Consider the following 17,160-nt stretch of genomic DNA (forward strand, 5'->3'; position numbering starts at 1 on the left):
TCGGAATAAAGAAAGGAGCTTGCTTCTCCTGATAAACAAAAGGGGTACCGAGATGGGCATTCTGTTGAGTTCCAAACATCCCGACTACAGCATTAAGAAAAATATTCAGATATTTTCCTTTCCTGTGGCTGGTGACATGGCACCGAGCTGAAATCCAGCAGCATAGCACTTGAGACACGATGAGGAGTTTTTCTTTCCCACCATTTCCTGCAGTAACTACAGGAGCAGTCGACTTAATGACAAGCCCCAAACTGAAATGACAGAGTGCTCTGCTTGTCTGTGTTTGCGTTCTTGCATGCTACCGTTGTATTGGGACTAATGGAACATGAAAACTGGAGCTGTCACACACAAACGTGCACATATATCTTACACACATTCATGATCTTTTTAAAGCGAATAAAAACAGAACAAGCGGCAGCTTTGTCCCTGACCTTGACAGGATGAAGTACAAATGAACGGAGCACATGTGTAGCACTTGAAGGGGTGGGGAGTGTGTGTGTTCCTAATTGATCTGTTGATGTCACTCAGAGCCGCAGGAGAGGAGCAGCCTGCCGTAGCAACAATCGATCATTTCTAATGTTTGTCGGAGAATCAGGAAAAAAGAAACTGAGACAGACTCTTGTTGCAATAAATGCTTGATCACAATCTTTTTTTCCAGATATTTGTGTTTGTGACACAAACCTCCCAACTCTCATTTGTTTGCACAGCTTCTGTTATGCTTAAAAATAAGAAGCAATTAAAGGTCTGATGGAACATTTACAGGTAAAGTGTTTGACAGCATCCTTGCTAAATTGGCCTGAAAGGCCTGCTTAGATTTAGAACCCTATTAGTCAGTCAAGAGGAAGTGAAGGGGACAGAGATGGGGTACAGGATGCTAATCATCACCCAACAGCTGCCCCCCTGGAAGCCATGGCCTATAAAAACAACCTGAGATGAAGGAATAGATGCACAGCACTGCAACAGCAATGCATCAACGGGTCATCGTTCTATTCTCGTCGCAGCAGGAGAGGGGGCTGCTGAACACCATTGCAATGTAATAACTCAGCTTTGAGAATCAGTATTGGAGAATATTAAACCATGCTACCATGCAAGAGCAAAGGGAAGACGTCACAGGGGAATCTTTCTTCTCCCCTCATGTCTCCTTTGACCTCTACCTCCTATAAGGTGCGAGCAGGAGCGACAACAAGGCAAGAACAGCTGCCAAACTGCTGAGAGAGAGGGGAGAGGTACCAAAGGATACCATCGAGGGCAAGAGACAAAATAAGAGCAGCTGTGACAGGCCAAAACAGCTGATCAAGCACTGATAGCTCAACTTCCCACTGTGTGAAAGGAAATCAGAGAGGCATACATTAGAGATGTTGACTGACGCTGACCATAAACTTATCCCATACTCTTGGCCACACCTCACAGTCCAACTGCAGCATGATGCAGACTTCCTGTGGTTGAAGCTCAGAGCTTCAATGTGTTCATTATAAGTCTAATGTGTTAGCAGAGCTCAAGCCATTAGTCTCACAGAGAAACTATGGCCTCATTCCTTACAGCTCAACATGCTGGCTGAGGCAAACTGACACCCTGTAAAGACTCGGGCAAAGTCAGTTGGAGTGTGTATGTGTGTTCGAGCTGGTTTCGTGTTTCAGACAAGGTGGGCAGCCACACACAGAACAGACATAGACAGTCTGCAAGCTGTTTTGACCAGAAGCCCCAGATTAAGCTACCAGTCCACTGTACATCCAGGCTGACCCCAACAACTCTGCTTCCATGCTTAACCACATATGGATTTTTTTATTTTGCCAGCCTCCATTATGAGAGATAATTCAACCAATTTTGACTTTTTAAAAAATTTGCCTTGAAGCACTTGAACACAATAACGATAGTATGTTACCAGGAGGAAAAAAGCGTTCTCTCAGATTTCTCAGTCTAGTTAACAAAAGGGCTAAAAAATCCCTCTCGAACTAAAAGGTAATACCATCCAGGTGAGCCTTTCTCCCCCTTCCTCTCTTCCATTAACCTTCCATGCCCTCTGTACCCTCGGGCCTCTTCACAGCCATGTGAACGTCACTCACTTCATATACCCACTACCTGAGGGCCATTCACACACGGGACCTGTCATTTCCAGTGAGAGAGTCGAGTTAAAGCTGTCCTGTTGTTCTGACGGGTCTGCTGAGCTCAGGTGAGAACATCTCAGCCTGTCAAAGAATAAGGCCGGTGAGCTCCAGTCTCAAACAGCCTGCCTCTAAGCTGACCTGCCTGACAGCTATGAAGAATTCAACCCATTAGAGGGGTGAGACGTCAGAGCCTCAGGCAGTAATGACATGTGCACAAACGCACACATGTACAACAGAAATGAGCACATACCTCAAGTCAATTTGAGTTGTGTAAGCTGCTTTTGAAATCATCAGTGTTGCCACATAACAGAAATAACTGGTGCAGCGAAGGCTGAGCTCACCACAGGGTATTTTTCTTTGTGTTATCCCTCAGTGAGTAAACACCTGTTAACACCAACACATGGCTGATGTTAATTTAAAAACATAAATGTTTGTGCTGTTGTGGAGAGAAAATCTTACGGGTTAGTTTGCTTTGAGAAAACTCAACCGGACCTCAACATTATTGAGTGTGGGATCATCTTGACACAGGATGGAACAAAAGGCCGCCAACATCCAAAGAAGAGCTTTGAAATGTTGTTCAAGAAGTCTGGAGAACTATTCCTGACGACTACTTAAAGAAATTACAAGACAAAAAGGGTTCAGGCTGCGTTAAAGAGTTTCACTAAATTGCCGCACCTGTTTCCTATTTTCCTGGAATTATATGAAAAATTATAGGTGGCTCAAGACTTTTGCGTTGTACTGAAGGAGCAAAAAAAAAATGCTGTAGGTCTAAGAGTTTCTCCAAAGCTTGGTTAGGATAGTATTTCCTAAAAGCAAACAACTTGTCAGTAGCCTCTGGATATGTGAAATCTCTCATTCCTATAGGTAACATCAAGAGCCAAGGAAAAGAGTTGACACTATTCCCTTCTCAATTTCATGAAGTGATTCTAAATCAGTCCTGTGTTTATTCTATCACTTGGATCTTGCAGTGTGTGGTCAGTTTGAACTGGCAGCAGAGAATGAGCGAGAACCTCCACACAAACAACGCCCACTGCCTGTAAAACACCTACGTTGGCAGTTTGTGTTCCCAGGTGGATGAGAGCTGCCAGGGCAGAGGAAGGAGAAAAGGCAGAATAAGCGCGACCCACAGGTGATCACAGAGGCAGGGACTGTTCCCTCCAGAGAAGGAAGTTAGGGGTGAGGGACACCGGATGTCCAAACTGTAAACATATTCAGGAGCACACTGAGCTGTGACTCTCCCGTCCAGTACTCAGATTACGTCATCCTCCTCACCTCTTCTTCACACCTAAACTCCCAGTCTGCACCCACCCACCCTCGCAGCTCAAGGCCCCGACATCAGCATTCCTCAGATCGGTGTGAGAAATAGATCGCCTGGGTATCAGGGGCCAAGTGGAGTCCAGACCATGACATAGCCAGGAAAACCAAACACACAGAAACTCTTTTAGTCTGGCCTCTTTGCTGCCTGCAAATGCAAACGTGCAGAGGATAAATCAGATGTATATGCAAGTCGACTACACTCTGTGTGTGTGGTTAAGTGTGCGTGAACCTGTGGCAAAGTGGCTGCGCGCATAACCGAAGTAATGAGCCAGTGCAAACAGAATTAACAGTCAAACACCGTTAACAGTTTCCTGTTTCTTGTTAAAAGTTCAGACACATGTGCAGGTCGGAGCACACATCACCTGCACATGATGAGTGTGTACGGAGAGACTTCACGCTGACTGAAAAAAAGATATCACTTACTAGAGTCAAATAAAATCTATGAGAAAAAATATGTAGAAGGGATGAAATATATGTTCTTCACCACAAAATCAGATTAGTATTGGCAGAAATTAGATTTGGAGGTGAAAAAAACCTTCCTGAAACCACATCAGAAATGGCAACACCTATTTCTTTTTCCAGCTGGATATTTTTGCCTTTAACCCACCACTCAACCAAAGCAAGCTTCGGAAAACCAAGTGAAATGGAGGGAAACACTGGGCTGTATTCTTCCCCCCTCAAACCCAAACCTGCCTGCTTACCCTCAATGGTACTTTGTGTGCAAGTTTGTTGGTGTTTAAATGAGTCTGAGTGCAAACAGAGACAAGACGGGGTCCTGTCCTCCAATAACAGGACTTTGCAAGGTATTCTCCCTAAAAGGTGAATTCATTTAGGGTACTGAATGCTGCAGGAAACCCTGCCCCAAACCAAAGTCGTCAGACTCTCTGGATTCATGCATACAGGGGCTGTGTTTTCCTCTCTGTTGACCGGCCTGCTAACGCTGCTGTGAGGAAATGCTGCTCCCTAACATAAGCCAGCCTGTGATACAGTGGTGTTGAGTGAAACACAAGCAGCTTCATTTTCAAAATTAGTTAGACCAACAGGACTTTTTCTATGTTTTATGAAAATTCTATGAACAGGCTTATAGAAATTAGAGATGAGACAGCAGAGACTATTTTAATGTGTTCATATGAAAAATCTTCACATAGTTTCTGTTTTAATCCTAAAATTAGGGGAAGCCTCATGTCAGGGAGGAATAAGATTAAAGGTATAAGTCGAACCAGTAGCAGGTTTACCATCTTAATGAACATCATAATACATACCATCTGTAAATTGAGCTCTTAATGAATTTGTCAGACACCACTTATTTGTTTGTGTGTAGAAACTGAAAAACCTGGCAGCCATGTGTGTTTTTAACAGCTTTTACAGAGGCTGAGATCAGAAGACAGCTGGGGTTACAACCTCTGCTTTTTCACTCCACCATTCATTTAAATTCCGAGTTTTATAGAAATTGCTGTCAACACACAGAGAATATGCTTAGGTGTTGAGCTCACTCTTCTCACATGTGTAATTATGAGATTAAAGGCTATTTACCTGTTTGCAACAAGCCAATTCCACTGTCAGATACGTTGAAATGCCGCTGGATGTCAAGCAGAACACCTGCAAACAGAAACACAGGAAAAATGTAAATGTGGATTCACCCAGGCTCTGGCACACTGAGGTTTATCTGAATTACACCTTAATCAATTCTGCCTCTATAAAAGTCTTCTGTGGCTTCTGATAGCTGGGCATATTCTGAGGCTGTCATTCCCTGAAGAGCAGTCAAGCGTCCGGAGTAGGTGAGCTGTTGGCCGCCATACAGTGTTAAACTAAAGTAAAGGCTACACGGATTCCACCACTGGGTGTTATGTGTGAACAATTCTTGGTATGAAATCGCTAAACACATTTTCTGCGACAAAATCACTTCATAACACACACACTTTCTCCATCATTAAATTCTCACTGGCCTGCGGGGAGCTAGCGGAGACACAGTAAGTTTCTTTTTTTTACCCTTTTCTTTTTACCAGATGACACTACAACCGACTGCATGAAGTCAACATCTCACCGCTGTGAGAAACCACAAGGTTCTTTGAAGATATTTCAGTCATGTTACTGTAACCCAAGAGTTGCAGGGCAGGATTGAGATAAATCCACACAGATACCTTAAAGAATGGCACCTCGTGTTTGACCAGTCTTAGGAATAGAGATGTATGTGAACCACTGAATATCTCCACACCACAACATTATACTTTCTGTTCACTACAAGAAGAAATTTCATAAACTTTTTAACACATCATAAACCTAAGAAGATCAAGATGAGGAAGATCAGAGTAAACAACATCCCTTTATGGGTCTCTTGCAATCTAAAATATCGTGAACAAGTAGCAGCAAGTCTCATAAAAGTCTTCTTCTGAAAGTTTGCTTGAAAGTTTTATTTTCTAGTTGAAAAGAAGAGATTGAAGGAATTATATTTATGGTAGAACCCCCTGCAATACAAACAAGAAGTGCTGTGCTTGGTAGTGCATCTGAGGCTGGGTCCAGCTCATAAAAATGAAACTTGACTAACATGCTGAGAGGCTACCTGCCTCTGATCTGTCTGCTTAACTCCTGTGAGCCCAGCAGACCACCTTCACCAGCATAACCTGACCACTAGACTAGTGTATATGAGTCCCTGTAACTTCTGAATGTCCTGGTAGCTTCAGGGATAGTGACAAGAAAGATCAAAGCCAAGTTGCATAATTGTACAAACCATGACCGTCCTTTTTAGTTTGGTTTTCAACAGATAGAGGCGGCATGCTTCAAAGTTGGTGCGATCCAGAGACAGGTACGTCAGATTCCTGTAAGCTGAGTCAAACCACCTGCTCACATTCCCGCATTACAGTCAGCATATTTGTTCAACTATTACACTAACACCGCTTCTTCATCTTAACTAATGACCTGGCGTAAATGTGCTTGCATGCAACTCATCACTTGGTTTCAGTTGAACCATAAACAGTTTGACTTAATGAGGAAAATCTGACAATGATTTATTGCTCCAAAGTGTGGTTACTGCATTGCGAAGACGTGACATAATCCAAAGCCAGTCGAAGTTAAATCAGAATCAGAACATCATCTTTGTAAGTTTAGCTAGCTTTTGTGCCCAAATGAAAAAATAAAAGTTGGGCTTAGGTTATCTGGCATCCAGTAATCAGAAACAGTTGAAGCAAAAACATGTCCGGTTGTCAGCCCTACATGCACTTACAGGCTGACACAATGGCCATGACAGTGATTCTGCCCCCCTGTCGAGCCTGTCAAATGCAACAAAAGTGTTCACAAGAGCACAGTACAGTTACTCTGCAGCTGTACTTTAATTAGCCTCGACCACACACACACACACACGTACACCTACACACACCACACACCATGCTGTGAGGGGGATTCCTAGACCAGATGGTGGAGCGTCCCTCCTGGACAGAGTGTGCATGTCTGAGCCACACCCGTCTACACTTACTGCACATTTATCAGACAATTAATGTAGGTAGAGTTAGCAGAAGATTCTGAACACAGAACTGAAAATATTACATGAACAAGAGTTACAGCTGCTGATAAAAAGCTGATAACAATGCTATGAGGACAAGATAAAAACAAGGAGGTAGTTGTTGAGCTGTCACAGCATGCAGACAACATCCCGTGTTCCATCACTTATATTTGAATAGGAGATGGAAGTCAGATTAAAGGAGAAGTGTGGTGTGTTCTATGAGATTTGAGTGCAATGAGCTGTGTAATGAACTGTGCTAATCTGTAGGGGATTAAAGAGAACCAGCAATGTGTTTGTGTAGCAGCCCAAAGCAGACCTTTAAATACCTTGAATTCAAACTCTGTTTTTTTCCTCTTTCCTGATGATCAGCAGCTCTCCCTTACATTTTCCCTTACTAAATCTTTCAGCGATTGATAAGCGCCTGCTTTAGTTGCTATGGTAATGCTGTATGTGTGTTCAAAGAGATAAAGGTCAAGAGACCACAAAGGAGATGAGCTTTTCAAAGGTTCAAACTAATCTAATCTTTCTATCCAAAAGGATTAGATCTTTTTAATCTAAAGAATCTTCAGACTGAATATTTTTCTCAAAACCTCTCTCGCACCTGCCTGACGCAATCCTAAATTCTCACTGTAACATAACAGTAACAGCTGTGAAATGAGTGATATTTCACCTTATGGCAACATAACCGAGCATCACCCCCAACATTGCACAAATAGCCCCACTGATACTTTAAACTGAGCAACATTAATGAGTTTCACAAGTCTCAGGCCTCAAGGGTGTTTGTGAGCCTCGGTGCATGATGCCAAAGAAGGAAACATCGCAGGAATGTGGATCTTCCAGACAGTACACAATAACACCTGCTGCTTCCATCCTCATTCAAGGTAGTTCAGAGTAGCAAGCCACTCCTTCCCTAACATACTGTATACTCCTCTGATACAAAGAAAAATACATTCTAAAAAAGTGGGTTGGCTTTGACTAAAGATTACAGCAAGTCGCTCTTTGCTACTGACATATTTTATGATGTCACATTTATGTGTCCTTGACACGTGAAGGCCTCTTTCATGAATTTATTGTGATTCTGAACTGAAGATATCCCTGTATTTGGCCGTAGTTGGGCTCTGCAGTTAAAAATACAGAGTTGACACAGCGTCGGGGGCAGTGCGGAGCTGACACTTATTCCACCCGCTCATAAAGTCTGCCTTTATGACCAGTGTAGCTTAAGAAGAAATGACTCAAATTGGTGAATGTTAACATGCCACAAATGGCACATTCACAGCCATGAATGGTGAATGATCATTCTTAGATATGAATAGCACTTTTTGTAGGCTGCCACTAGACTGTTGACTCACTGTGCAAACTAAATAAATCTAAATCAAAACAGCTCCAGTAACACGAGACAAACATTTTCTGTAGCACTGTGTATGTACGTATAACTCCATGCAACATATTGATAGCACATATTATCAGAGGTGAGTCTGCATAATGGGGTGCTCCAGAGAAAATACAGCAAGCTGTTTTTGCAAGGCCAGGCATTAGTCCTCTGAGACAACCACAGGTTCACAAATATACTATACATGAACACAAGCATGCAGCCACACATGCCACACCCAACAGAGCCATACACAGATATGAGCAGAGATCGAGCTCCATCAGCTTGTAGAGGACAGATTTCATATCAAATCCCCAACAGAGACTTGTGGATCTGCAGTCCTCCAGCTTCTATTTCTGCTCAGAGAAACTAGGCTACGAGGAAGAAGAGAGTCACAGTCCAGTTTAATAGTGAAGAGTGATGGTGAGACACAGAAACACAGGAGAGGAGTCAGGGCTGGGTTTGTTTTTTTTGGAACATATGTTTCCATTGTTTGGTATATATATATATATGTGTGTGTGTTTGTTCCCCTTTCCCCTGGTTTCACTGTGTGTATGTGTATGTCTGAGAAAGAGAGAGCCAATGGGTGGAAGTCATTCATTCTGGCCCGAGTGTGTTGGGTAGCGGTGAACCGCTCTGCTGATGTGGCCAGATTCTTCCTCTCTATTCCTGCAAATGAGGTGATCTCTTTTCATAAGTCACTCCTATCAGTATAAATAGTGTGAGAGAGAAGACGGCAGGAGAACATAATGAGTGGGGAGAAAGCGCGTCTTTTCTGATTGTACTTAAGACCAATTTTTGGATTTGAGGGTGTGAGAGGGAGAGTGCAGAAGCAGGTCGAGCTGCAGAGCGGCTCAGACTGCAGCAGAGGAGAAAGCAGACCACAAATATGCCCGACTGTGGCCGGCGGGCTCCTGACCGACTGCTCTCCTCCCTTGCCATGTGGCCACAGTGGGCGGGGGAGCAGTTTTTCCATTCCACTTCCTTTGCCTGCCACACAGAAAGGAAACGTGCTGCAGATGTCTGGGAAACATTGTAGAGAGCTGTCGGCATGGGAGGGATTCTGAGCTCATACAATAGGTGGATTCCCCAATAAAATCTGGGAAAGATGAGGCATGTACGAGTGCATGGTAGAAAGGTAATGTGGAGGTCAGAAATAAAATATCAAACATGTAGAAAACAAGAGTTTTCATTAAATGTACCCCATGGTGTAGTTGATCACGAGCTGCAGAGCAATGTGGAACCCCCAATTTTTCTTCGAGGCACATTTGATCACACAACTTCAGTGTTAAAATACAGTGCATGAGCAGTGCAGTTTAAATCCTGCTGCTGGTTACTACTGATTGTTGATTGGTTGCAGAAATAAACCAAGAAATGCATCAGTGAACAGTTTGTTAAACCTGAAAGATACGCACAACAACGTTTACAAGCACAATCATTTTCCAACTAATTAGAGAATACATCTACGAGTTACATGCATGGGATATTCCATTCATATTCCCATGTTACAGAACAATGTCAAATTAAGGACTAATGTCTGTATTACATCCCTCTACGCTTATCCAAAACTCAGGTTTACCTCAAGTGCGTCTTCTGTTTCTTTTTCTATATTTTTACTGTAGTTTTCACTGACTGGAACTTATGTTGCATTCAAAGTAACTCAACCTTTTAACTTTGTATTTCAACAAACTACTTTACTGAATGCCTTATTGGTAAAACCTTATCCCAAGTTCCAGGCTACCGCTTTTAGCTTTTACCAGATATGATCTTGTTTGGGTTAAGGTGACCAGAAACAGCTGTTTATCTGGCAGCATCTTACTCAAAGTAAGGTCTTAATCAGTTCATAATAGAATATCGCTGTGCATGTAAATAGAAACCCAGTGTGTTATGAGTGAGTTATTGTTTGATATGAAGGAAAATGAGCAGGGAAATAAATGCAGCTAATGACACCACTGATTTAGAGGACAGAAAAACAGAAATATATTTCTAAACTGCTGAAATAATCTGTTGATTAATACTTTAATTATCACATAAAGAAACTAATTTTCAGTGTGTTACAAGTTTCAGTGTGTAGAATTGAAATGATAATAGAAAAGTATAATAAATCTGCTTTATGATAACCTTTGGGAGTTTTGAAGAAACAGCTTCACATGATATTTGAAGTTATTGTACAGTGGTATCCATCTGAAAGTTGTCATGGATTGATTGGTCTTACTAAAATTGTGCAAACCGGATAATTTTTCATCTGAAATTACATTCACAATTAAAGCCAGAAATACTCTGAACAGTATATCCTTCGTACACAACTATCTTCACAAAGTTGAATTTATTCCGATTTGAACTCCTTGAAGTGTGTGAGGATGAATTTGCTGTTATTTCAGCTATGAATTTTACATTTGAGACAGCTTTCATTCCAATCGTCTAAATTTATGACAACCAATCTGAGGCCAAATCAAATTAAAGGTCTGCGGGGTTGCCAGCATAACCACTCTGTTTAATAATTGCTTTTTTATTTTTCACAAATTCTCTGTCACTAATGAAAAGTTTGAATTCAGCTCAGAGGCTGTAATGCATTAGTCCCAGCCAGTACGTGCTAAATATTTGATAACAGTGTACAAGATGCATAGTGAAGCATCAAGAGACCAGACAAAACCTATAGGTCATCAATAATATATCCAGGGGCTAGTCCACTTGTTCGTTTGAGATCATGCCTTAGATGTTTTGGAAAGAGATGCAGTGAAGCAAAGCCAAGGTTTGATTGCTAAGAGTTATCCATGAGCTGTACACGTTCACACCAGCGTCTCTCAGGAATACTGAGCAGCAGTTGAACTCAGCCTTAAATGTGGATCATAGGAAGTATTATTTTGGTGGTATTTCGAGAGGTGGACACATTAACCAGAGAAAATGAATAAGAGAGGCCCAAATGCTGTGCAGTTTGACTAAATAGAGAGGACGTTGTTCTGTTCAGCAGCCCGAAGGATGTTTACATTCAGTTTGGCGGAAAACAATCTGATCCTTATCTCAATAACAAGATTTTACAGGGTTTTAAACAACAAATCCTTGCCCACAGACATTTTAAAATAAATTTGATTGGGTGGTAGTCCTAAAGTAACCACAACAAAAATACCGTGATACATCCCCTGGAAAACTCTGCAAGAACTTTGATAGTAATTCATCAACTAGTTGTTTCTATATTTCAATTGGAACAAAAGTCATTGACAACCTGTCTGAAACATTGACTTTAGCCTGTCTGGTAAACAGAAAATTCCCTTATCCCACACATTTGTGTGTCTGAGTATGCACACGCTGAAGGCAACCACATAGGCACTATCGGCACACGTGTATCTATCGGTGATCCCAGCACTTTTTTACATAACAGCGTGGAGGATTAAAGAGATTGTTTTCATTTGGATTTCATTTATCATCTTTTACTTTGGCCTCTGCTCTATCCCTGTTTTTTTTTTTGAGTGTTTCCGTCATGAGTGCTCCCTTTGTTAAACAAGCTGACTTACTGATATCCATTTACACAAAGCATTTTTAATTATAACACTCTCACTTCTAAAATTAAGCAGGTACACTCAGTTAAATATGTACTTAGCTTTAAGAAAAAAGATCATATTTGCGACAGGTGCCATATTTGAAAAAAAAAGTATTTTAAGATCGATTAAGTTTTAAACAGGTAGAGCATGGCTCATTTCTTTGGATAATTGCTCTGCTTATTAACAGAACAACTGTGGCTCTGCTGCTTCAAAATGGCTTTTATGAGTAAACCTTTTTGGGTTTTTCTTTTCAAGAAAAAAATTCTAACTTTAGTCACTTCTGTTTTGTTGTTTTTGGTATCTTTTAAAATGAAATTTGTGAAAAATCAATAATAAATGTATTTTTATTAATCTGTAATTTAAGGAAATACTGTTTATCGCTTACAGAAAGACTCAAAGACTAGGAAATGAAGTGAGAGATCAGAATCAGGGGTTAATTGTTTTCTGAGCTTTAGAACTGTGATGTCACCATTTCCATGCAATTTTACACGTGTTTTGTTTCAGCGAAGCTCCAGTGAATCCTTCCAGAGGAAGGTTGGACTGATGACACAAGAAACAAATTTTGGTCATTTGCATATTATGAAAAAAAAAAGACCTCTGATGTCATTTTTTGCACATCTGTGTCTGAAATAATTATTACATACAATTAGAGTTTGACAAAGAATAAAAGAATGTGACACCACATTTCAAAACGAAAGCATCTGTCTAATTGGTCAAACAAAGGGTGTGAGAATGAGGTGAGGTGAGTTTAAGTTGTTCTTGCCGTGGGAAAACACCCCGAGGAAATTTTTGTTTAGTTTCTCTCAAACATCCTCTACATACCAGGTAAGATGCAAAGCAAAACACAAATACCTACTGCACAGTGGCCTCAGGTAACACACAGTTATCTGTCAGTCATTAAACTATACGAAGAAATATACTCAAAAAGCTTTACAGACTGGATGCCTCCATCAACAACCTTGAATGACAACATGAGTCCTGCTGTAGATATCTCTTAATATCTAAAGAATCATTCATGTGCTCAGGTGCGTTTTACGCTACTATACCAAAACCCAAATTAAAGTGTGGTGACAAGAAAGCTGCCTGGGGTGTTGTGTGTTCAAACATAAAACACTAAACATTGATAGTGCCAAAAGAACCAAAGGAATGCTGTAATAGTCCGACCAGAGTATAACCAGTCATTTTGATGCACAATTGCACTGCAGAACACCTAAACACTGCCTGTCAAAACCTAATTTCCACACAGTGCAGACAGAATAAAACAGATTGAAAACTTTAAAACTAAGCTATGAATCACAAAATCAGTCAGAAATATAAAAGCTTTTATGTGAGATTGTGGCCCAACAACAAATATAATACGTATGTATGTGAATGAATGCTGCTCCCTTAACATTCTAATACTATCTTGAGGTACATTCTCATAGGAATAAATGTGAACTTTTTACAGCAGAACAAACACTTCAAGTACTGTTTGTGAGTGCATGTGTGTGTGTGTTTTTCTGTGTGTGCTCACCTCTGACCCGGATCATTAACAGAAAGATCTAAGACTCTGACAGAGGTCACTGCCCTCATTCAGCTTTGGATCTTCCCACCAACAAAGTAACACACACAGCAAATGCAGTAATGAAATCCCCCAGCAATCTCATCTAACTCTGACAGCATGATAGATACACACACATCAAATCATATTAATAGCTGACGGTGAAATACGTCAGGCAACCCACAAACAAACACAACCTTATCTATTTCTTGATTGATGGATTTATTGGTGGAAACACAATTCTTTGGCTTGGCACCAGTATTTCCTCTAATTGAGGAAAAGATTATACGTAATTTTTTCCTCAAGGCGGAAGGCTTTTCAGACATAGACGCTGCTGTAAATATGCACATAAAAATATTATCCTAGCAGCTGTGGGAGGCTCTAGGAGCTGAGAGCTAATATTACTGCAAGCTGTGGGTCTGCCCTCACAACTTCTGGGTGTAACTTATGCTGCAAGCAGGTCAACATTAGAGGCCAGGTCCTCCCCGGAACAGTGTGTTAATGTGTCCAAGAAATATTCAATTTCAGCGAGTCTCAGGACAGGATGGTTCCATCTCTTGCAATAAATCGCCAAGCTGATCTTCTGTTGATCAATAGTCAGTGTGTGTGTTACCATGGATACAAAAGGGATTGCACAGTCTTATTTTTCCATTCCTACATTGCATGTATCAGCAGTCTAAGCCAAAACATTCGGGTCTCAGGAGAACAACTAAATCTGACCTTTTCAACACAGAAATTTCACTTCTTTGCACTTCTTTATTTTTTTTCTCACTTCTTTGTTATTTCTCTTGGTGTGTGTTGAAATGGATGTGAATGTCAAAGAGTCTTTAGGGTAGCTGAAAAAAAAGTTTTTGACATTTCTTTGTTGAAATAAAACTGCTGCTCTTCTCTACTTATTATTTATTACACAGCTTTACAAAGTAAAAATAAATCCAGAGGACATTAAATTAGACCGCGTGTGTGTTTTTCAATAGCATTATAGCGCAAACATTTCCACATTAAAGTTTGCTATGATAATCGTACAAAAGGGAATGCAGGGAGTGAGAAAACCAAATTTTTTCCTATCTTGTTTTTTAGGTAGGGATGAGTTGTTATTTGACAGCATGTCAAACACAGCAAAGATCTCAACACATCTCATATCTATACTCCTTCCTTCCTGTGAACTTTCCATCTGCAAGAATAGACCAATTTGAGGATTTTCTTCAGGCAAACAGACCAATCTTTTTAGATAATGGCCCAGGAAGGGAGGGGTACAGTTTAAACTTGGAGGACCAGCAGTGGGAGAGGGCTGAATGGAAGTCTGGAGAATCCCGCTCCCTACTCATTTTTCATTCAAAGAAAAAAAAAAACTTAAAAAATAAAAATTCCCAGACTGAACTAAGCAGAGTCCATGTTTATATCAGGTGTTGTAATCCTTAAGCAGACTCTGTACACTAAAAAAACACCCCCTCCTTCTCCTTATGTCCACAGACACTCCTGTGATGACAAAGGGGAGGTCAGTGATTATCAACTACCACTTACCTTACATGTCAAAGATCAATGGGCGACTTGAGCGAGTACTGTTAGCTTTTACAAGCTGACATGTCACACAAAAGGAAACCTAAAGATAAGCTCATTCAAAATTTTACAAGATAAGAAAGTTCAGTATTTGTTTAAACAGCCTCCTAAATTCTTGCCAGACAATAAACTTTGCTAAAATCATCACGTGACTGAATAGATCTTCAGTATCACGGTTGTGGGCTACTTTAGTCATAGGTGTTTTTGGACGCCAGATGCCTTTTCTTGGCTCTTATGAGTCCTGGAGAGAAAAGAGAGAAATAATAGAGCAACAGGGAAGCTATATGCAATGGAAGAATTGCTAGATGGTGTTGATTTCAATTGCGAGCTCCCAGTCCTCCATAACCCTCAGAGAGCTCTTTGAACTGTTCAGCACAATGTCATGACAAACTGTAAAATGTTGGTTCAAATGTTAACCTGTACATTGTCTTTTTACTGTTTTCCCATTGTACTTCTGCAAAAATACACCGTTTAGGTTATAAAGCTATACATTGTCACAAACTACAGACCTTAATACTTATTGGTTGAGGCTCTCTTCACACGACGAACAAAATAAGTGTCTATAAATATATTCTAAGCCTGGATTGTGAAACTGCTACATATTGGACATGTGGACAAACCATCCTATTACACAATTTCTGGTAAGAAGGGGCTGAACTGTTTTGTCCGAAAGCACCTCATGTTTTAGCTAAGCTCAAATTACGCAGGATTTTGGGCACATGCCAATATCAATATATATTTGAGGAGTAAATATCGATAATAATCGATATTCCTAATATGTATTTGCAGTGCTAAGAGCACTGTAAACACCAGAGCTGGAGCTGCTCTGTTATTATGTGGTATCACACACACCATGATCTGGAAAAGTTAGACAGAGAGACAACCAATATTTCAGACTGGCCCTACTTTTTCTTTAAAGCTTATAAAAATAAGATCTTGGGAAAGTGGTCTCATTAAATGTATCCCAAATTATGGTAAATGTACAAACAGCTGTCGCAGTATTATGTCAAATGTAAAACATGATGATTCTTCTGTCTTTTCTCTTTTATTTCTAAGCAAATTTGTGATATATAACTTTAAAAAAAAAACTATTTCAAGCTCAATTCTGAAATGTGTATCTTTTGCATGAGCTCAGACTCCAAAAGTACAATAGTACAATGATTTGCTGCAAAGTGCGTCAACCACACTGGTTTCTAAATCCCTCAAGTGTCTCCCTGAGTCATGTGGCATAACCTCTGTTGCAGCTCATGCAGATGACCATTTTATTGAGTACTTCTGAGTAAAATAACTAGCTACTTTTAGGGATTAAAAAAACCACCGGTCGCTTTCACCACAAGACCCATTTTTTCTCACATGCCCTCCTTCAATCTCCCATGATATTTGAAAACTTCCTGTCTACCTCACAGGCAGTGCCAATTAAAAATATACTCTCCAGAGTGTGACATGTGTGATGGCCTAATATCACGAGTGATGTAGGATGCAAGGTTGGGTCAAAACAGCTGTATGGGTCTGAATGGCCAAAGAGTCGCCCTAAAGTGGCCGTCAGCAAAGCCGTGAACCGGTGCCTTCATCCCTGTTGGGGTCACAGTGTGAAAGCTGCTGCGATGGAAATATGTCTGCTTCACAGCAAAATGTTGGAGTAGCCACATGAAAGGGCCTCCACTGGCACAGGAAGAAGTTCTGTCTAATTCCATGGGTTACTATTACAGACGCTTGCTAAATCAGAGCCTAAAGAACACACAGACTGTTTTCTCACAGCAGTGGCACGCTAGGATATAGACATAAAGAGATTAGTTGGATATCTGTGGGAAACCAGTCTGGAGAGTCCACTTGGTCGGAAGTCGTGTAATTGTTAAAGCCTCCACCTTAACATCTGTTGAACAGTATCAATAATTTGCTGTCAACAGTGAAATAAAAGAAAAACAGTAAAAAAAAAATAAAAAATGCGCTGAAGTGATGAAACCTCTTTTCAAAGAGATGTGGATTCAAAACCGCTCGACATCAGATGGAAAAAGCGCAACAAAAAAGGGGGTAGCAACCCTATAAAGTAAATTATAAGAGGTCCTTGCAACCTTTTAATGTCTCCGCTGTTGTTCCGGGACCTTAAATGTGAGCGCCATAAAACAAGAGAGGGGGAAATAGGGAAAAGAGTGAAGGGTGAAACAACCAGCAGCTAAACCCCAAAGCGACTCCAGCGTGGCCAACACAACCTCTTGCACAGTTTAATGGTGAAAAGA

At 40.8% G+C, this 17,160-nt stretch overlaps 1 protein-coding gene across 2 annotated transcripts in view; it reads right to left on the reverse strand.

Annotated features, from left to right (window-relative positions):
* Positions 1-17,160, reverse strand: part of spns2 (SPNS lysolipid transporter 2, sphingosine-1-phosphate) — a 59,445-nt gene that overhangs the window by 37,159 nt on the left and 5,126 nt on the right. For both annotated transcript variants that reach the window (XM_072375756.1, XM_072375757.1), the window contains exon 2: positions 4,956-5,021. In XM_072375756.1, coding sequence (XP_072231857.1) covers positions 4,956-5,021 — 66 coding nt within the window. The remainder of the gene's footprint in view (positions 1-4,955; positions 5,022-17,160) is intronic.

The sequence above is a fragment of the Leuresthes tenuis genome, unplaced genomic scaffold (assembly GCF_036924035.1).
Source record: "Leuresthes tenuis unplaced genomic scaffold, fLeuTen1.0.hap1 SCAF_21, whole genome shotgun sequence".
NCBI lineage: Eukaryota > Metazoa > Chordata > Actinopteri > Atheriniformes > Atherinopsidae > Leuresthes > Leuresthes tenuis.